This window comes from Bactrocera latifrons, unplaced genomic scaffold (assembly GCF_001853355.1).
Source record: "Bactrocera latifrons isolate USDA-ARS-PBARC rearing strain unplaced genomic scaffold, ASM185335v1 scaffold_18, whole genome shotgun sequence".
NCBI lineage: Eukaryota > Metazoa > Arthropoda > Insecta > Diptera > Tephritidae > Bactrocera > Bactrocera latifrons.
Window position 1 is genome coordinate 1,361,317 of NW_017535296.1, and position 22,561 is coordinate 1,383,877.

The 22,561-nt window shown below is 36.3% G+C and overlaps 4 protein-coding genes across 5 annotated transcripts; 3 read left to right on the top strand and 1 right to left on the bottom strand.

Annotated features, from left to right (window-relative positions):
* Positions 1 to 1,692: 1,692 nt before the first annotated feature.
* Positions 1,693 to 22,406, bottom strand: LOC108967213 (ATP-dependent helicase brm). Of its 2 annotated transcripts, none has more exons than XM_018930499.1 (5): positions 21,426 to 22,406; positions 21,281 to 21,363; positions 5,753 to 7,828; positions 4,085 to 5,681; positions 1,693 to 3,157 (listed from the first exon to the last, which is right to left on the bottom strand). In XM_018930499.1, the coding sequence occupies exons 1-5, from the start codon at positions 22,093 to 22,095 to the stop codon at positions 2,277 to 2,279; spliced, it is 5,307 nt and encodes a 1,768-aa protein (XP_018786044.1). In that variant the 5' UTR covers positions 22,096 to 22,406; the 3' UTR covers positions 1,693 to 2,276. The 2 variants fall into 2 exon arrangements, with proteins under 2 accessions (XP_018786044.1, XP_018786043.1); XM_018930498.1 differs by having other exon boundaries at positions 5,753 to 7,879.
* Positions 11,042 to 14,317, top strand: LOC108967215 (inositol monophosphatase 1). The gene is made up of 3 exons (XM_018930501.1): positions 11,042 to 11,858; positions 11,930 to 12,033; positions 13,973 to 14,317. Exons 1-3 carry the CDS (start codon positions 11,385 to 11,387, stop codon positions 14,247 to 14,249), a joined length of 855 nt encoding a protein of 284 aa, XP_018786046.1. The 5' UTR covers positions 11,042 to 11,384; the 3' UTR covers positions 14,250 to 14,317.
* LOC108967216 (inositol monophosphatase 2) lies at positions 14,755 to 16,614 on the top strand. The gene is made up of 3 exons (XM_018930502.1): positions 14,755 to 15,401; positions 15,955 to 16,058; positions 16,122 to 16,614. Exons 1-3 carry the CDS (start codon positions 14,922 to 14,924, stop codon positions 16,387 to 16,389), a joined length of 852 nt encoding a protein of 283 aa, XP_018786047.1. The 5' UTR covers positions 14,755 to 14,921; the 3' UTR covers positions 16,390 to 16,614.
* On the top strand, positions 18,909 to 21,291 carry LOC108967214 (inositol monophosphatase 2-like). Its single transcript, XM_018930500.1, has 3 exons — positions 18,909 to 19,795; positions 20,768 to 20,871; positions 20,931 to 21,291. The coding sequence occupies exons 1-3, from the start codon at positions 19,037 to 19,039 to the stop codon at positions 21,196 to 21,198; spliced, it is 1,131 nt and encodes a 376-aa protein (XP_018786045.1). The 5' UTR covers positions 18,909 to 19,036; the 3' UTR covers positions 21,199 to 21,291.
* Positions 22,407 to 22,561: the final 155 nt, after the last annotated feature.

Sequence of the window (22,561 nt, forward strand, 5' to 3'; positions counted from 1 at the left end):
TTCAATTATGTGCAAAATTTTACGGCTAAGCTGATAAGACAAACAATTATAAGATAGAAGGGCCTTCTGTGTTAAAAAATTCCAAAAATCCAATTCCGTCAACAATCTTAGCCGATATCATGCTTTAAGGGACACACTTAATGTGACAGCAAAAAAACAAACAATTTTTGGGAATTAAAAAAAAAAACGACGGTACGAATTGTTTAAAAAAATTTAAAATTTTAAAATTGTATGAGTACACAGTAACAACTCTTTGAAGAAAATGCCGCCGTTTTTAAAAAAAAAAGCTCTATTTTACCCAAAATTTCATTGATAGACCCTTCTAAAATATTTCAAAGTCTTGTAGAAAAATGGTGGTCCTACAAAAAAGGTCGCTTTTTATACTCTTGCATTATAGTTTTGTTCACCTAACGGTTGTATGTATCACCTAAAATTAATCAAGATAGATATAGTATTATATATGAGCCGCTCAGTGCACACATCGATTAACTCCATAAAACGAAAAGTTGAGAAACACGATGATGCAATGTATATTGTTTTTAAAAATTCCTCTGATGATATGAATTCAAGTATATAATGTAGAATCCATAATTGCAGATATAGCTTTCATCTAACGGTACATAAAATTAATAAGAAAGAGTAGCCAACAAATAATCGTCAGTAATGTTACAGTTTTTATGTGACTGATGGAGTTAAACGATTTGGCAACTGAAAAAAGTAATAAAGTTAAATTTAGTCTTTTCATTTTTAAGTTTTTATTACATAAAAATTTAGTTATTATACATTTTTATCACAGCTCTTCTATAAAAATGAATGTTGTAAATTCGGTTATAAAATAATTTTCGTAATTATTTAATAGCCGCTTTATATTAGCGGCATAGAACAATTTTCAATAAACGATATGTGCATTGAACGGCTCATATATAATTTTTGGGAACATGCTGTTACATCAGGCATGACTTAGGTAATCCTACAACAATTCGACCACCATATATTTATACACCCTGAAAATGGTACATTAAGCTTGCCACGAAGTTTGTAACAGAAGCATCAAAAAACCTATAAAAGTCATATAAACATTATTAGCGTGACAAGCGTAATGTTCGAGCAAGCAGTAACCAATATTGTGACACTACTTATACTGCAACATGTTTGTGTCAAATATGTTGCCTTGCCATACTATCGCAGCGATTGAGACCCTGATTTAAGTCATGACCGCCTGTCAGTATATACGCTACTAGACTAATCGCTCAGTTTTTGAGACATTGATCTGAAATTCCACTATGTTATACAAACTGTCGTTCCTATAAACAGTTGGGTCTAAGTAACCGGCACGGACCCGGATTTTTAACCGGCCAAGTACTGTCAACTCGGCACCATACCTCGAAATTACTTCAGAAATGTTTTCTGCCGCTACAATAACAACAACAGCGATCAAAACCATGTCCTTATATGAAAAACTTTCTTATTTGACAGTTATCTTCACGAAATTTTGCACATATCATTGTGCAAAGCAATAATATAATCGGCCAAAAAATTGTAACAATTTGTTGAAATCGTTATACCACATAACCGTCCCAAATCAAGTTAAATATATTGGATATTATAGCTTCGTAGCAAACGAGTTTAACTTTTTTCTTGTTTTACTTTGGCCTAACTCTCATACTTCGTTCTCAAAATGAAACAAGTCAATATTGATTTGTTATTAATTTTATTTATAATTCCATTGCGCTGACGCACTCAATCATAGTACTTATGCATTTGCAATACATGTTTATGTTTAAGATAGCAGAAAGAAATTGTTAAATATAATATATGTAATTAATAAAAATTGTGCTGTGTAAAAACTACAATATCGATAATCTGCAAAGTAAGTAATTGAAGGAGAATAGCATAATAACTTAATTTATTATGATAACTCAAAAAACGCAAAAGGCGGCACATTAATAAAATCCCGTTTTCCGCTAAAGAACTAATGTGGTATAAGACTATTTATTAAATAATTATTATGTTTATTAGCCTTTGAAGCCATTACGAAATGTTTATGAGAAGAAAATTTTGTTGAAAGCCAAATTGTACAAATTTCAAACGAAATATTCCAACTTTAATGCTGCTTACTCGTCATTATCAACGTCACCATCGTATTCATCATGCGCCAAATTCTTCTGTACTCGTCTAGCTTTCGAATTCGACGCCTTCGCCTTTGCCTTCACACCACCTCCCCCGCCCACACAATCCTGTTGTGTGCTAAGCGCAAAAACTACGCCCAATGGCAGCTAATCTATGTCGTCATCATCATCATCGAAAATTGTATACTTTTTTTGTGAACGTTTGCGGCGCGTTTGCTTTTTGGAGGTGGTAGCCGCAGCAGTGCTCACTGGTGCTGCCTGTATAGGCGTGGATGGTGCGGCAGCTAATGATTTGTTTAGTTTCAATTTCATCTTCACCGCCGATGTGGATGTGGTGGCAATTTCCTCATCTTCCGAAGCATCATCGCCAACTTCTTCCTCTTCATTGTCTGAAGCCTCTGAGCCAGCTGCAGTGCCACCGCCACCGCCGCCACCGCTTGTAGACTCATTTCCAGCTGCGGCGGTTGCTGATGCAGCAGCTGCTGCTGCAGCCGTTACACGTGCACGTGCACTAACGAATACCTTCTGTAGTTCAATGGAATCTAGGTAGATGAGCGAAGCTTCCTCATTGTAGATTTGTGCATTTTGACATAGCTGTACAAAGTCCTTCTCCAGCTCATTGATGTCACCGTATTTGCAATCTTCAATGCGTTGTAAGATCTTCTTAATATCCACAGGTCGTTTTATGACTTCATAATAGTCGGGTAGACGCTGACGTGATGGTAGCTTCATAAACGGTTCAGAGAGAACACGCCCATCGTCATTGGTATATTTAATAACGGCTGACATTATCTTATTCATTTGCTTTTTGAGGCGTTTATCGATATTTTGACGCCGACGCCGCTTCATAATTAACTCATCTTCATCGGATTCATCTTTGCGATTTTTACGTTTACGACGCTTACGCTTAGCATCGTCTTCATCCTCCTCCTCTTCGAATTCAGCACCATCATCAATGGCTTTGAGCCATTCTTTTTCTGTGAGGCTGTCCGTGTAGTCAACCTCTTTGCGTTGACGAGAACCACGACCTGTAAAAGGGAAATAATATTTTAAATAAAAAAATTCTCGGAAAACATTCGAAACAGAATTGAAATTTATAGTGGAAGATTTATGAAATTCGAATTCGAAATTGAATTCGAAAAACTTATATCGCATTTAAGTTAATTAAATGAAATTCTAATTTTAAATTAAATTCGAGTTTTAAAATATGTTCGAATTCAGTATTAAGTGTGAACCTAGGCTTAATTTCGATATTTTGTACCAACTTATATTCGAACTTGGCATTAAGTACGAATTTAAAGTAAAGGTCAATGATTAATTCGTTTTCCATATAAAGTTCGAAATTCGAAATTAAAATGCAATGAAATTCATTACAAAATATAATTAATACAGAAATGAAAACAAATTTCGCTTTTTATCAATATGCTAATATAACAGAAAATTAAGATAATACGATTCAAATTCGACTTCAATAATATGTTCGAATCGTGTTAAGTGCAAATTTAGACTTAATTACGATATTTTGTACCACTTAAATTCGAATTCGACATTAAGTACGAATTTTAAAGCAAATTCGATATCTGATTCGAAATTTTCAAATACGAAAAAATTTTAAACAGAATTAAAATTTAAATTAGAATTTTAATGAAATTCTACTTCGAAATTAACTTCGAATATGTTCGAATTCATAATTAAGTGCGAATTTAAATACTTCGATATTTTATTCGAATTTAACTTCGAAATCTCCATCAAGTACATGTATAAATTATACTCTTTTTTAAGTTTGAACTTAATTTTGAAACGAATTTATGTTAAAATGCAATGCTAAACTAAATTACTTTCGAAATTAAAAGATATTTCGCTTATAACCTAAAAAATTAATGAAAGCCAATTGAAACTCCTTAATTTCATCACATTTGAATCGGTTTATATACGAATTGATATGCGAAACTCACCTAAAATGGTGTCCTCATCGTATTGATGCCAACGCTCGACTTCATCGTCGTCCTTCGTCAACCAATCGGGTAACTCAGATTCATCAATTAAACGCTCTCTTCCTGGATGTAATTCTTCATCCTCCTTCTTGCGATCAATATCCATTTTCTTGAATAATTCTATCTCATCTTCACTACGTGCTATCATCATATTAATAACCTCATCATCGGGCACCTCATTTTCTTCCTCCTCCTCATTGTCATCCTGATGCAAAATCGTTTGCAAGAATTGTTGACGTTCACTACCCGTCGATTTCTGATCGAACATACCGGCCTGAATAACTTTCTCGTCCATATTCAACTTATAACGCGCAGCAGCTAAGATACGCTCCTCCACCGAATTGACTGTCATCAAACGTAGTACGCGCACCTCATTGCGCTGACCAATACGATGCGCACGATCCTGCGCCTGTAAGTCCTGATGTGGATTCCAATCGGAATCAAAGATTACAACTGTATCGGCGGTCTGCAAATTGAGACCCAAACCACCGGCGCGTGTTGACAGCAAGAACACGAAATAATCCGAGTCCTTTGCATTAAATTTGCGCAACAATTCACCACGATCCTCAGCTTTAGTAGTACCATCCAAACGCAAATAGCCAAACTGACGCCAACTCAAATAATCCTCAATAATAGTCATGCACTGTGTCATCTGACAGAAGAGCAATACACGATGATTGCTCGCTTTCAACTTCGGTAAAATACGATCGAGTAATTCGAATTTGCCAGACACACGATACAAATCCGGACCGGATGCAACGCTGTGTGCGCCAGTATGATCGCAATACTTCTCCTCGATATGTTGGAACATGAATGGATGATTACAAAGCTTACGCAACTGCACAATAGTGTTCATTAAAGCCTTAGCGCCACCCTTGCCCTGTTTACCCTTCTCCGAGCCATCGGTGAGTAGCACACCCTTGCTCTGCATATGCTTGTAGAGCACACGCTGCAAGCCAGACATGTCACATTTGATAATATACTCAACCTTGTCGGGCAATTGATGTTCCACCTCCTTCTTGAGACGACGCAACAAGAAGGGACGCAACACTTTATGCAAACGGCGAATAATCAAAATGGTTTCTTCCTCATTCAATTCGACTTTCTCGCCTGTGGTGGCGAATGGAGCATTAAACCACTGTTCAAAAGTGGAGCAGGACTTGAAGATGGATGGTAGCAAGAAATTTAGAAGAGCCCACAATTCGGGCAATTTATTTTGTAGCGGTGTACCGGTGAGCAGCAGGCGATAGGGCGCTATATAATGTGTATTCAACACCTGTGTAAGCTTGCAGTGATGATTCTTCATACGGTGACCCTCATCGATTATCATATATTTCCATTGGATTTTAGCAAGCACTGCTTTGTCTTTGATGACGTACTCGTAGGTGGTGAGTAGCACATTAAATTTAGTGGCGCGCATTTGATTCTGCAGCAAGCGACGACCTTGTGGACTGCCTTTGTAGCTGACGACGCCCACGGACGGCGCCCACTTTTCGAACTCCAACACCCAATTGGGTAGTGTGGAGAGCGGCACAATAATCAAATAAGGACCCATGACCTTTTGGCAAGCGAGAAATGAAAATTAAGTAAACAATAAAAAAAAAAAAAAACAACACAATCAAAGCTTACCTTTTTGCGATCCATTAGATAGGTAACCAGCGAAATAGTCTGTATAGTCTTGCCCAAACCCATCTCGTCGGCCAGAATACCATTCAAATTGTTATTGTACAACGATACTAACCATTCCAAACCCTTCAACTGGTACTCCTTCAGTTGTCCGTTAACCATAATGCTTGCCTGTTCGGTCACCTTTTCGTGTACGGTATGCGCAATACTGTAGTAGGTTTGCTCCTCAGTACGATACTCATCATCTTCCACCTTAACCTTCTTGATAAAGTCTTTAGCATCCTCAACATTGGTTGCTTCTTTGCTGTCTGCCTCTTCGGCCTTCTTCTCTTCCTGCTCCTCCTTTGATTTGTTGTGCTCCTTGGTGTCTGCTGCACGCATCTCAGCATCACCTTCATCATCGGAATCAGACTCAATCCAATCCCAGCCAGGATGACGCTCTAACCAGTTATGCAAATTCTTCAACATGGGCGCTTCCTCACCGGAGAGACGCGCTCCGGTTGCTTGCTCAACAACAGTGACGCGCATATCCGCTGCAATGCAGCTTTCATCGATATTCATGTATTCGCCGCTCATTAGCAGCTCTTTCTTGTATTGCACTAAGCGCTTGCTCTCCTCCTCTTTCTTCTTCTTTTGATCATCCTTGTGCTGCTTCACCATCTGTGTGAGATTGCTGATATATTCGTCGGTCTGCGACAACAGGAATGCCAAACGTTTATCTTTCTTCTGATCGATAAGTTTACGATAGCCCTCCTCATCCTCGGCCATCAAACGGCGCATACGTTCCTTCTCGATACGCTCTTGCTCCTTCTTCTGTTCGCGCTCCGCATTGGCATGATGGTTCATAATCGCCTTGTTGACGCGAGCCAGCTGCGCTTTATTATTGCGATGGTACTCCTTAAAGTCCTTGCCATGCTGTAGCACTGCCGCCAAGAATTCTTGATGTTTCTGTCGCCGTTTACGCTCCGCTTCCAATTTTTGTTGTTTCTCCAATTTCTCTGTGGCGCGCGCTTCACGCAGGCCTTGACGCTTTGTGCGCTTGTACGCCTTAATATTGACCGCCGTCTCGAGTGTGGTGTCGCGTCGCGTACACTGTACAATTTCGGCGCGCAGTTGTCGCTGGAAATTAAGCACGCGCAGCGCACGCAACTCTATGGCCGCTTGTAGGCGTAAATCTTCCGGCATGGTAGCCGGCAGTCGCTGCAGCTCTTGCATACGCAAAGAAATGCGCGACGCTATGCGGTTTTCACGTTCTTGCAGTAGAGTAATCGGATCCAAACCAACTGGCTTGGCGACTGTGGTTATGCGATTGGGCTTGGGCATAGGTTGCTGCGGTGGCGGTGCGCCGGGTTTGGGCGCTTGCATGCCAGGCGTTACTTGTGGCGGCATGCCAGGTGGCACCTGTGGCATGCCCGGACGCACACCCTGCGCCATCGTTGCTGGCATTGGCGAAGAAATCGGTGGCTGACTGCCACCCATCATTGGTGGCTGTGGGCCGGCATTCGGCTTGCCACCAGCACCATTCGGCAACTGATGCGGCATATCTTGTTGCGGTGGCATTGGTGGTGCGCCAGCGCCTGGTGGCATTGTTGGTTGTTGCACATGTTGTGGTGGTTGTGGCTGTAACTTTGGTCCACCGGGTACCTGCTGTTGCGTGTATGGAATTGCCGGCGGTGTTGGACATTGCGGTGGTGTGCCTGCGCTGCCGGCAGCGCCTGGAAGTGGTGCACCACTTGGTCCGGGTTGCGGCTGTTGCTGTTGTACTGGCACACCAGGGTGTTGTACCGGCGGTCCGGGTGGTCCGGGCGGTACGCCACCCTGCTGCTGTTGTTGTTGCTGCTGTTGCTGTTGTTGTTGTGGTGGTGCTAATTGCTGCTGCATTTGCATGGAAATCGGTTTGTTGCGCGCCAGCAAGCGGTAGGCGGTGATTTGTGCGCGCAGCATATTCACCTGATTGCCAGTGAGATGTTGATGCTTCGAGGTGGCGCGTATGGCGAGTAGCTGTGAGTAGCGTGGATCCTCTTGCAGTCCCTTCTCTTCCATTGTGTCAATGGCGCGTTGTAGTGCGGTAAGACTTTCCTGTACGGGACGATCGCCGGGTGGTGGGCCCTGACCGGGAGCCGGTGGACCCTTAAATTGGAAAAATTAATATGCGAAATTAAGATGGGAACAATAACGGTATTATTATACATATTATATATTTATTCGATTATTCTAAAAAGATATTGGGTGCGTTTAATGTTCAAATTCTACCAAAGAAATATTAATTTTACTTTATGATATCTACATAATTTTCACCCAAATGATACTGGTACCATATTTTATCCGCTATTTTTCGATTTATTTGTTGCTAATGAGTCATATTGATAAACTAAGTCTCCAATAGCCAACAAGCCATTCTTAATTTTGAGAAATGAGGAAACCATTGCTGTTAAATTAAAATTGCGATAAGAAATCGAAGTAGACGAGATACAGTGTGAAGCGAAGTACGTACATGTCTATGCCAAACTTTGGAATTTGCCGATCGAACAAATTCTATAAATTATAGCGAGCAGAACAGTAGCAGATCAAAGAGGAGTAATCACTATATTGTTGCTGTTGTAACGGCGCAAAACATTCCTAAAGCAATTTCAGGGTATAGTCCCGAGTGGACAGTCCGGCTCCGTTCCGGTTACATAGACTGTCCTGGGAATGGATAGTTTCGTGCCAACAAGCGGTAATCAATATATTCTTTTTTGTCAACCCTAAGATTCGTTTAGAAGACATGTCGCATAAAGCCGAAAATTAAATAAGATTACCGATATAAAGCATTTGCAAACTTAAATTCCACCAATTTTGAATTTAGACTTTCATTTAAAATATATTACAGTTTTGATGGCATACCACCTAAAACGATTTCGTTTTCTTGAAGCAAAAAGCCAAATTTCTGAAATAAGATTTGTGCTTTAAACCCATTTTCAGTTCTCATAAGATTTAGTCAATACGCTTTATTAGTAAACCCATTTCAACGATAACCATTTATCGATTACACACTTCAATATATTTGAAAAAGTCTTAACTGGTATAACAATTTTATGTTTAAGTAGTGAATCTTACCAAATCTCTTATAAAATACATTGTATTGATGATCTTTTTCGTTGTTGCAATGCGACACAACACTTTTATTACACATTGTATGTTATTTTTATATGGTTTGGAGTGAAAACAAAAACTTGTCTATTTTCCAGTGCTACAACTTTGATAAGAATTGCTTCTAACAGATAACTATAGTAGCGTTTAACCTACAATGAACGCTGGAAAATATGAAAAAGTGACAGCATCAAATCAAGACTTCCTATTACATATATGGTACATCTTTATACCCGAGGTTACATGTAGCACATGGGATATTATAGTTTTGTTAATATAACTGCTGTTTAAAAGGTCTATCGGATTTCAGATGAATACAAAAATGTATACAGTAAACTAAAAAAGGGTAATAGAGTCTCTCTGCTGTTAGTTGCTCTCTAGAGGGATAGTTGCTATTCCATGAGTAGTTAGTTGGTTACTCTTGAGGATTCTTATGCCTGCGATACACAACCAATTTTTGTTTTCACAAATATTTAAGACACAGCTAAGATTCTTGGTTTCCACCGAAATCAATTCCTTCCCTTTAGCTTCGTTATAATTTTTGTACATATTATTTTCAGTAATAAGTAAGTAATAAGTTAGATAAGTCTCCTTAATCTGCCCAAACAATCTCTAATAACATAACATAACTAAGTTTACAAGAGTATAAACCAGTCTAAACCAACCGAAAAACGTACACACAATTGCAAATAATTACATATGTAGATATGCCATAGCAATTACACCTTGAAATTATCCAATCCAGTATTCAACCTTTATGATATAATCGAAAATATCGTTAGTGTAATTTTAATTCATTTTTTTATAACGGAAACTCAAAGAAAAAAGGTTATGCAATATTAGTGTTTTACGAAGGTGCGTTCGTTACTAAAGAAACTATACAAGAAAACGCAAACTTTTTCGATTTGATTTTCTTGAACCAACAAATACTCTATTTAAAATATGACTTCAAATATTTTTAGAATTTTTAGCCATTTTCGTTAGTAACGGGTGGAGACACGAATAAGAATAGCCTTGATACCGTAGTCAATCAACAGGAAAACGTGGGAAAAATGTTGTGAGGAAGCAAAACAAAAAATATCACAAATCTAAAAACGTAATAGTGAGAAAAACTGGTTTCGTTTTGGAAGCCGATTACACTATGTTAAAAAAACTCTTAAAAATAGGTCATACTTCCGAAACGATTGGTCGATTTATATACAAATAATATATTGAAATATATGTATGTATGTCCATTCGATATACATATTAGGTTGTCAAAAAAGTCTTGCGGTATTTTCGCTTGGTGGCGCTGAGAGCGCGTAGTTCTAGTTTTATTCGTCGCATCGGATCATGCTAGACCTTTTTGGAAAGCTCATTTCACGCGCTAACACGTGTTTGATTGATTGCCGTTTCTTTTAAGTATTTCGTGAGTTATAGCGTCGCAAATATGGAAAATTTTATGAACAATTGAAAATTCAATCAAAATACCGCAAGAAATACCGCAAGACTTTTTTGACAACCTATTATGTGAAAAAATATTTTTTAATTCAATAAATGGCTTTAAACCCTTAATTCGACTACAGCTAAGTGAGAGCATATCATGTTTTCAATCCTTAGAAAATTTTCAGTAATTGTTGTAAACGATAAGTGGAACTTTCGGTGAAATATCTTGAGGTGGGTATTCGTTTCATACTGTAAATAGCCCTTTCGATGTAAATGGATTGCGGTGAGGATATGTTCTAGAAGACAACAAGATTGAAAACTTCTAGCACAAGCTGATTAAAGGGTTTGAAGAACAGGGAAACGTGAAGACGTGTTAAATATAGCGACAGATGTGGCTGACAGATGAATTTCGCTTGTTTCTCCTTATGGCAACTGTTAAAACCAATACAGTAATTTTCTAAATTTATGACAGCATTTTCGCAAACAATTATTGATAGCAAACTAATAGCGTCAGTGCTCAAGCACTGATAAATGCACCCACTTATTAAATAACATCAATACTTTTCTAATTCTGACTTTCATTTATCAAAGCAATGACTCGATGATTTACGCTTTCAAACAACACTTTAATAAATGCGATGATACATACAATGGCAAGCCCAGAGCTGATTCTGATGCAGACGAACGGTGAGAATTTTTATTTACAAGCTAATCGTAATTAAAATTGAAGAAAAAACAAACGACGAACCGGGCAAACGCAGAGTAAAAAGTAGAAATAAAGGAGATACAACAATCGTTATGAATCAGTAGCGTTTGAGCGAGTGGAATCAGCTGCAAAAGCATATTTTCCATTCAGTTGAGTGCTGAACTTTGGTGGAGCTTGTAAACGTTATTTTTTGCGCCAACATAGATAGCGTTGCGTGGGAAAAGTAAAATATAGGTGTTGTAGAGGAGAGTGAATAAAGCATACACACAAAGCGAGACACTTAATAAAGCGCGACATTTTCAAGAAATTAAAATTAATTTCAATTAAGCGCAAATATATTATTTTAAAAACTCCGCCTAGCCAAAGCAAACAGGTATGGCCAGCACACAGCTGATCGACGAATTGTTCGATTTTATGTATCCGCTTGCGCAGCGCGCTGGCGAGTTACTGCTCGAGGGTTATGCGGAGGTCGGCAAGCAGATCAGCATCAAGACGGCATTCTACGATGTGGTCACCGATTACGATAATAAAATCGAAGAATTTCTAATTGAACAAATATTGGCACGCTATCCGGAGCATAAGTTCATCGGCGAAGAGGATACAGCGAAAAATAATCATGTAACAAAAACGCTAACGGATGCACCGACTTGGATCATTGATCCGATCGATGGCACATCGAACTTTATCAAACAGATACCGCATGTGTGCGTCTCAATCGGTTTGGCGGTAAATAAACAAATCGTTTTGGGCATCATCAACAATCCGGTGCAGCAGAAAATGTACACAACAAAACTGGATGGTGGCGCCTTTTGCAATGGGAAGCCTATACACGTTAGCAGTATTGCTAAAGTAAGTCACTTGCCATGACGTTATTAAGGTATACTGTATATGCGTCCAATAAATTTTCATAAAATTCACAGATCAGCGAAGCGAATGTGGCATACGAGGTGTCGTTGCTACACGCTCATAAAATACGTAACAAGCATATAAAACGGATATATCATATCGGCGCGTCTGCTAGAAGGTAAGAGATAAAGTTTTAGACATTGGTAGTAAATTTACAGAACAAACATCGTTTATGCCTAGTCAAGTTATTTATATTTGATTTTAAGTAGAGAAGAGGAGCTTTTAACTGTGTATGCCGTAGGTCGGAAAGCCTTCAATAAATATTTACCCATTACATTCAGCCTTTTTCTGGAAAAGAGATCTTAACAAAATGCATTTATTTTACATATGCAGGGTTGTATTTTAGGTGTATAGAATATGCTGTAGAAATAGCTGTCAAACCAAACTCAAAATTGAGACGCGTTTTTGACATAGAAGTTCTGTAGCTATTGACAAATTTCCAGCAAAATTGTATACCAAACAAAATAAAGCATAATGATGAAACTCAAATCTCGTGCGGAAAACTTATACACGTGCTGTTACCGTTGTAGCGGCAGAAAACATTCCTGAAGTAGAGTCGAGACATGATGCCAAGTTGACAGTCCGTGGTTGTACTACAATAAGCAAAAAAATATTAAGACTTTGTTCATAATTTTAAAAACTAAATTTATTCTTCAAAATCTATGCCTTTCACCTCAAAATCATCGACATTGGCTTCGATATACTTGTGCAAACAAGGAGCGATTTACGTTTAATGTCTTCAATTGGTTCGAAAACTGTTTCCCCGGAGCGGACAACCAAAAATTTGATTCCGCACAAATCGCCGAATACACTTTATGTACTTCAGAAATACAAGAGTATGCTAAACACTAATGGTTATTTTGTTGTCAGTGATAGTCATACCAACCTAGTAAAAAATATTTCAGCGAATGGGTTTTCACGCGAAATTAAAATTAAAAAGTCGTACTATTTTTTGCCCAAAGTAGTATATGGCCATAAACTGAGATCTGATATGACCACCTTAATGCAATATTTACCATTTGTTATTTTAACCTCATCGCATGCAAGTCATTTGTGCAATAAGGAAGCAGATTAATGTTTAAAGGGATTTTATGCATATGTATTCAATTTAAGAAAATTATAAGGTCAGCAGTATACTTTTTATAGCATCAAAGAGCAACCTAATATATTAAGAAAGATTAAGATAAGTACAAAGGCATTTACATAATTTAAACGTAAATTAAGCTATAAATTCATTTTCGGATAAAAATAATTTTATTTTTAATATTTAAGGTTAGAGCTTTTTTACAGAAAGAAATAAAATTACTATTATTTTAATTATCATTATAATTTTTAAATTAATATTATTTCTTGAATTACTATTCATTTTTTTCTTTCATTATTTTTTAACTTATTATATTTTTTAAAATTCAAATGAAGTTAATTTATTATATATTTGTTCTTTTTCCATTTTAAGTTTTGTGTATATATTTTGTTTTTATGATATTATACTTTCATTTTATTCAACATTTATGTTTTTAATTTAAATTAATTAATTTTTTTCACTTGAAAATTGTTTCCATATTTTTATTTTATACATCATACTTTGGTCTGCTTTTATATTTATTTTATTACTTGTTTTATTCATTATTTTTCTGTTATGAATAATTCAAGAAGGAGAAGGAAAATCATTGAATTGAGTATTGAAAAATTATTATTATCTTTTTATTTTAAAGTAAGTTATATAATTAAAATTTTTTTCTGTAATTATTTTAATTCTGTATACTTAACAAACAACGGACATACAAACATAGCATTTACAACTGATTTATATTGATCTGAAATAATTTAATTTTAATATGCTGATGATAAAAAAAAATTGAAAAACATAAAGTTTGCAAAAGTAAAAGGAACAATACCAAACTCACAAGAGAAAAAACAAAAACAAATCAAGAAAAATAAAACAAGAAAGCACAAAGTCAAATCACGCTCTTTTGAAAGCTTTACAAAATTAAAGAGTACATCTCTTTGCATTCAATTACTCTCAACACACGAAATTATTTTTCTGCCACTTTCAGATTACTCGCCTATGCGTCTGTCGTGGATTCCTTATGCATGGTAGCTGCCGGAAACTTGGATGCATTTCATATCGAAGACATGTACCCATGGGATTGTGCTGCCGGTTATTTGCTCATACGCGAAGCCGGTGGCGTGGTAACACATCCCTATGGCGGACCATTTGAAATTATGAAACCAGATTTAATATGCGCTAGCACCGAGTCGTTGCGCAAAGATATGGAAGAGCTTATAAGAAAAGCCGATCAAGAGAAATCTGTCGGCGGCGAGGAGCTATAAAGTTATTGATAATTATATATTAAAATTGATATTAAGGCTAATCAGCAGGTTTCTTATTGTTATGTACTTAAATTTTGTCATATCAAATTTCTTTAAATATTTTTTTATTAATATAATTAAATAAAAAATTTGAATAAAATCAAATTTCTTTAAATATTTTTTTATTAATATAATTAAATAAAAAATTTGAATAAAATTTATAAAAATTAGTAGAAATAAAAAATGTAAATGCATAGAAAATTTACGTTATGACAGCAATCAGCTGTTAGAGTGAAATGCTTTCATGCGAATGGTGAGCAAAAACAGACATACTACATATCAATGGCAGTTTTTAAGGCAATTATTTATTTATATATTTGTTTGTTGTGTTTTTAATTTCTACTGTATTTGAGAAAATAATTAATTTCTGACGCTCTCACACTAATAAATTTCCACGAACGCTGCTCCTCAAATTGTGTCTCTCCGCTTGGAGAGCCTACCTAATCAATACGGTACTGCTTTGTAACATAAATACTCAGCAATCAGTTGTTGGCGATACATCGCTCGAAAAAGTCGCTGTGCGAAGAGCAAATACCTAAAAATATTTCAGAAACACGGAAATAAAAATTATAAACCAAAAAGAATAGAAAAGCTAGTTCGTAACCCTTTTTATATTATTTAGACAAACTAAAAATGTCTGACAGCGTTGAAGCAGAAACAATACGTAACTACTATAATGTCGCTTTGGAATTGGTCATGAAAAGTGGCCCGGTCGCATGTGAAGGTTATGCACAAGCCGATGCTAATTACAAAACTAAATCGGCATTCTATGATCTAGTAACTATATATGATAAGAAGGTAGAGGATCTACTCATCGCAGGATTGCAGAAAGCATTCCCCGAAACGAAATTTATCGGCGAAGAAGGCACAGCGGAAAACAATAGTGAGCCGGTATTAACAGATGCACCCACATGGATCATTGATCCCATAGATGGCACTACCAATTTTATACGCCGCTTTCCGAATTGGTGTATATCTGTGGGTTTGGCCATTAATAAGGAGTTAGTGGTTGGTATAGTATATATTCCAGTGGTGAATGAGATGTACTCAGCATATAAAGGACATGGGGCATATCTCAATGGAAAACCCATTAGCGTGAGCAAGTGTACTAAAGTGAGTAAAATAACAACTGATGAGCGTATTTTATTTAAGATTAGAGGACTGTATAGAGAGTAAACAACTTGATATCAAGTTTTTTCCAATTATAAGTAGTTAAGAATAATTAGATATTATTAGCACTAGTACCTGTAAATAGTTTTTTGTATTATTTCGAACATATGCTCTATCATGTTGGGCTCCAAGTACTTAATTTCTATTATTTATTTGTTATCATTTTTTGTTTAATTACTTTTTAAATTGTTTAATTTTTATAATTATTTTTTGTTTTTGTAATTGATGTTATTTTTAACTTTTTTGGAAACCTATAGAAATCCGGGTCCATTTCGGATTTTTAAACCCACCTGTCTAGGGAACGGCCTTTTATTTTTATAAGTTTTACCGCTTCGTTTATATTTATATTGAATTATTTATTATCTATTTTAAAGTTGAAACAATAAAAATAAAAAGCTTATAAGAATGTTCTTTTATTTGATATTTCAATAACTAAAATTAATTAATAATAAACTTATAAATTTATTTATTAATTTTCCTGCATTTACATTCACAGATGAAAACTGGTATTTTTGGAACCGAATTGTCACTCATTCAAAGACCAGCTATACGTGATAAGCACATGAAACGCTTGTGTACACTGACTGCCAATTCCATCGGGTAATGAAATGGAATATATAATTATTTACTTTAAAAACTTTCAATCCTTCCCTGCAAATTTAGTTGTCGTGGCATTGGTAGCGCTGCTATATCTCTCTGCTATGTGGCGCGCGGCAGCATTGATTGCTTCGTTGTACAGGATCTACAACCTTGGGATATAGCAGGCGGCGCATTAATAATACGCGAAGCAGGTGGCGTAGTGTGTCATTCAAAAGGTGGCGCATTTTCGATTATGAAACCGGATTGCATCGCCGCAGCGACACCTGAACTGACGCAAGATGTGATTGGTTTGATCAATGAAGCTGATCAAATAACAGAATATCAATTGTGAGATGATTTATGAAAACTTAAAAAAATATCCTAAAAGTTGTGATGTAAAAAAATACAAATAAAAAGAAATAAACAAAAAAAATGTGGCTAATAAGTAATAAAGGTTAGTTAAAGGTCGGAAATGAAATTAATTGTGGAATCAATATCAAATATGGAAAAACGAAATTGTAGAAAACCAGTATTGATATGCATTAAATAAATTGAATGAAGCAATATATTCATGCAAACATATGTACATATATGTGTATGTATAAAAAATCTACTATTGTAATATTTACAAAGAGTTCTCAAGTTTCATTCAAGTAAGTATATTGGTAAATAATGCGATTTTTTTAATTAACAAATGAAAAATGGTTTTCTGAAGGAACAAAGCGTAACACATGAGCGCCATACATACAGACGCGAGCAATGTAATAGTAGCATACTTTAAATACATAGATAAATTTTGATATATAGTATGTATATTACGCATTACATAGGAAATTGACTTCAATTACTTTTAGAATAACATTCTATATTATGTAATGTGCCTATTGCACTAAATTTGAAAATGTTAAGCAAATACCGTTATTCTGTATAACAGATACTACTGACAAGTTTATAATTATCAGCGGGCAATTAAATAGTAGTGAGCAAATCAAATGAAGGTAATAATTTTCAATAAGCACTAATAGTAAAATTTAAAGGTATTTACTATGCTTTAAAGGAGAATAAGAAAATATTACGTTTGTATCCTTTAATGCAATGCACGAAACATAAGTACGAGTGAGTAAAAGCGAAAATTTATTAAAAACCTTATATAAGCAACAAAACCTTAGAAAAAAAGTGAAGAAATTGATCGGCTGTTGAGGGCAATGATACGTAGTATAACAAAACGACAATAAAGGAGTGCTCCCATACAGATTTGCCCGGAGGTTGTCAATTGAAATAACGACTGGTGTGCCAAAACTCGACCAATAATATCAGCTGTAGAAATCCTGGACAGATTAAATTTAGGTTATTTTGTTCATTTTGTGACAGGAAGGTTACGAGATCGTAATTTGTATGCTCGCAGCCTTCATAAGGCGTCTTTATTAAACAAAGCAGGTAGCACGACCCCCTAAATATTGCTAGAAAGACATTTGACGTAACAAACGGAAATTATTCCTTATGGCGGAAAAGCGTCTCGAGAGTATGTGAGGCCGCACAAAAGCTTTAAAACATAGTGACTCCAGTATAATGGTATAGTCATGTTTCTCGTACAGTTCTAGTTGAATAGTTGTGACTAAAAATTAAAGTCATATTACCAAGTAGTAAGTATAGATATAGACAGTACTTCAAATATAATATATCATCTGTCAACGATCATTTAAGATAATTAATGCTTTAGCTCCACTTAATTTCCATGTGACATAAAGTTTTGACTAACTGTCTGTATGAACTAAACTCTTTTTATTTATAGCTTTACATTTGTACTGCAACTGGAGCCATTGTTAACAATTGAAAAAGATTAAGTGTTGGTACACACTACTATTTCATTACTCGCAGCTGTGCATATATATGTAGATATATGTATATTTTATGCATGTGTGTTCGATCTACTTATTATATATGCAGGTAGTTTATAATTTTATTGCATATTCTCACCCACTTTAGCTTAAGTGTCTATGCAAATTGCTGAACAAATAAAAAACCAAGTTACACATATATAGTAAGATAAGATAAAAAGACGATAAGAGCGCTGAGACAATGCATGTAAGTAATTACATACATATATATTTATACCCTGAACAGAGTACATTAAGTTTACCACGAAGTTTGAGAAAAACAATCGGAAATACTCTAACATATATGTAAATTATAAATGAACAGCGAGCTGAGTCGCTTTGGCCATGTCGCAGCCGTTCACACGATAGTAGTGGCTATGGAACGGATCCGGATTTTCATCCGCCCAAGAGCTGTCAACTCGGCAGTATTCTGCGGCTACAACAACATTTAGCCATATCCACCTATCTATATATGTACATATATGCTAACCAGTTCCTCAGTTTGTGAGATATCGAATTTTGCACAAGTCCTCTTCTCCTCAAAAAGCTAATCATTTGTCAGAAAATCCATTATCAGACAAAATCAGATATAGCTTCCAAACAAATTAAACGAACAAAATCAAATTCTTATACAATTTTTTTTTTTGTAAATGGTATTATGGCTGAGATATAAAAGAATTTAATGTTTTTTCTTGTTTATTTTTCTTATGCATTTCATTATTTACTTAAATATATTTCTGTGTTAAAGTATAATCTAACCTTAAAAACACAACATAAAAACTTTCGACGAATGAATTTAGAAAAAAGAAAAAAAAAGAAAATATAATACCTAATAGCTTTCCTATGGATGGACACAACAAAAACCGTCTACCTTTTATTTTTATGCAAGTCACTTAAAGAGAACATGATAAACTAGCTCTCACACACTTATAAAAATAAAATAACACGAAATTCAGTATCACTCCGTGAAAAAAAAAATTGCAGCGAATAGTTAGTTGTCTCCAATGCTTTATGCCGATGTGCACACAACACATTTTTATCATTTTTTCGTCGCTCTCGCGCTCTTCTACATAGTACACTCATCTTAAGTTTTGAAACAAATAAGCGCTAATTTATTTAAAAATGCTGATGCTAAGTAATCAGTTGTTGGCGATACATCAGTGTAAAGAGTTCTTCCTCAATAAGGGCACAGCGGTTGCAGTAGCTACAATACGAGCTGTAACAAATAGCAAGCCAAACGTGTATAGTGTAATAAGAAGACACACACACGTCGCTACCGCCAACAATACTACGACGTTATTGTCCTTCAAAAATTACTTCCCATCAAAGCTACAACAAACACTAAACGTCTACCCACTGACTGCACGTTATAGTAAACGCACAATACAAACAACGACAAAAATGTCAAATACAAGTGATGATATAAAAATACATAACTACTATAATGTTGCATTGGAAATTGTTATGAAATGTGGTCCACTACTACGTGAAGGTTACAGCGTTGCTGATGCAGATTATAAACAAAAAACAGCTGCTTACGATTTAGTAACTGTATATGATAAAAAAGTAGAAGATATACTGATTGAGGGGTTGCAAACAGCTTTTCCAGAATCTAAAATTATCGGCGAAGAGAGTGTGTCGGAGAACGGCAAACTACCCGAGTTGACTGATGCACCCACATGGATTATTGATCCCATAGATGGCACCTCCAATTTTATACACCGCATACCACATTGGTGTATATCAGTGGGTTTAGCAATAAATCGGGAATTGGTAGTGGGTATTGTATATAATCCCATTGCAAATGAAATGTATTCGGCATGGAAGGGTCACGGCGCTTATTTGAACGGTCAACGTATTCATGTGAGAAAATGTACCGAAGTGAGTATCATTTTATTGAATGTTCACAAATATGAATTTAAGTGTATAACTGCATTTAAACTGAAAATATTAGTATAGATAATTTGTTATCTTCAAGGAGGGTTTGATAACGTATTAGGAAACGATAAACTACAATTAGCGATAACGACAAAAACATAAACAAAGCTATAACACTCTTCACAAATATAAAATTGTTCATACCAGTACTCGATTTTGATTGTCCAGTTTGTACGACTTTTATATGATATAGTAGTCCAATCTGGACAATTTATTAGAAGATTGTACCGTTACTCTTTGCAATAATCCACACAAATTTCGTGAAGATATCTCGCCAAGTAATTGTTTAGTTTATATGGCACTATATGCTATAGTGGTCCGATCTGTTAGGGTCTTCTTATGTTAGGGGCCGCTGGGGCCGCTGCAGACCAAGCGGTAATACATTACAATTTAATCAATGCAAAACTGATATCTATACATTCCACACTATGATTTACAAAAAATTTTAATCACTAATTTACATAAATTATTTTAATTAAATTATTATTTTTTTTTTTTTTCAAAATTCTATCATAACCTTTTTTAAACTCGTTAAATTCTCTCATTGTTGTTCATGGGTATGCCTTAAATCGTTTAGCAAAGCAGAGCAGAGGTGACAATGCTTGCGCTAATGCACTCCGTGTAAAGTTCTTTAATACAATTTGTTCAGAAAAGAACCTGAACAACTTTTAATTGTTAATAGTAATCGTTCAACATAAACGCATTGTGTATATTTGCTCTCTGGCGACATATATTAATATGCAATTTCGTTAAGTGATAGTAAGAAACATCTTTATGACCTTTAACTACGTATAAGCAAACAATTTATTTGCAATAAGAAGATAAACGAACTAAATGCACTTTAGAACAAAAATTAAGATTTTTTAAATATTAATATTATTTTTCTTTCTTTCAATATACATATATATATTTCAGATGAATGATGCAGTTCTAGCTTTTGAAATATCACTTATTCATGCCGCATCAATTCGTGATAAGAATGTCAAACGCCTCTCTAAGCTCGCAGCTCATAGCTCAGGGTATGCATATAATTTATATAATTATAAAGTATTTCACAAAAAATCGTTGACCTTTACAGCACACGCTGCATGGGTAGTGCCGCATTGACACTTTGCTATGTTGCAAGCGGCTGCTTTGATTGCTACCATATTGAAGATTTAATGCCTTGGGATATAGCTGCTGGTGCAGTGATATTACGTGAAGCCGGTGGTTTGCTGTATCATAGCAAAGGAGGGGAATTTAATATTATGAAACCCGATTTGACTGCCGCAGCCTCGCCCGAACTAGTAAAAATCATGGTTGCTTTAATTGAAGAGGCCGATGCTCTGACTTTTACAATTAAATAATTTCTTTGTTATAAAACTGTTTCTAATTTTGGCGAAACCTTTGTATAGAGTGGTTTAAAAATTAAAATAAAAAAAAACTTACATTTGGCGGCATTCCGTGTGTTTGATAACCCATTGGTGGCATATTGGGACCTTGTGGCGCCATTTGCATTCCCATATGCGGGCCTGAAAAATATATTATGCAATTAAATGTACGAAAAAAGTTTATTATATATGCAAATACGCACCCATGCTTTGATGATGCGGTGGCATGTGATGTCCTTGTGGTGGCGGTCCTGGTGGTCCTGGCGGACCAGGTGGCCCTTGACCTGGTGGACCATTCATATGCGGTGGGGGCGCTCCTTGTACACCCGGTTGCTGTTGCGGTCCAGGCGGTCCGTGTGGGGGCGGTACGCCATGCGGTGGTGGGGCATGTGACATTGGCGGGCCACTACCCGGTGCACCACCACTGCCTGGCGGTGGTGGCCCATGCTGACCTGGAGGACCTTGCCCGTGTGGTGGTGGTGGACCATGCTGAGCTACACCATGTTGTCCAGGCGGCATTGCACCGTGTGGTTGATGTTGTGGTGGTCCATGTGGTGAGCCATGGGGTGGTGCATGCTGCATAGGATGTGTATATGGGCCACCAGGATGACCAGGAGGAGGCGGTGGGCCATGATGACCTCCGGGTGGAATTGGACCGTGTTGGCTATGTGGTGGCGGTCCTTGCATATGCGGTTGTTGTGGCGGTCCATGTGGTGGACCTGATGGGCCTGCACCAGAAGGCCCTTGCTGCACTGGCGGCCCCTGCGACATTTGTTGATGTGGGTAAGGACTGTGCGGTGAAGGTGAGGGGCTTTGTGCTGGTGGCGCCTGGGGAGGAGGCATTGGACTGTTAGCGGGTGAGGGTGATGTCATATTCACCCTACAAATTTAAAAAATTTAGCACAGAAAACTGCGAAGTATGAGCCTCTCAGCGAAATAGTGTGAGGAATTAGGCAAGTATCTATACGAACACAAAGTCAAAATTTTTTATGTGAATCAACTTTTCAAACGTCCTTTTTACTACGAATAACACAATTTTTACACATTTATAAACACCTTTACGCGAATATCGATTCACAGTTTGCGTTTGAACATTTTTGTGTCTATTTTTTACTTTAAATTAGTAAGTTTTAGGACTTTTTACATCACACACACAGTTTTTGTTTTGCACAGACGACGCGACGAGAAATTTCAATGGCTGCCATGAATTATATGTAAACGTCAAACTCATGTTGGTAATACTGCATGCCGGCTGTCAAATATGTTCCGACGTTATCGAAAATTGTTATTTATAAAAAATTTAAGTCAAATATATGATTAATATATTTACACTAAAAGT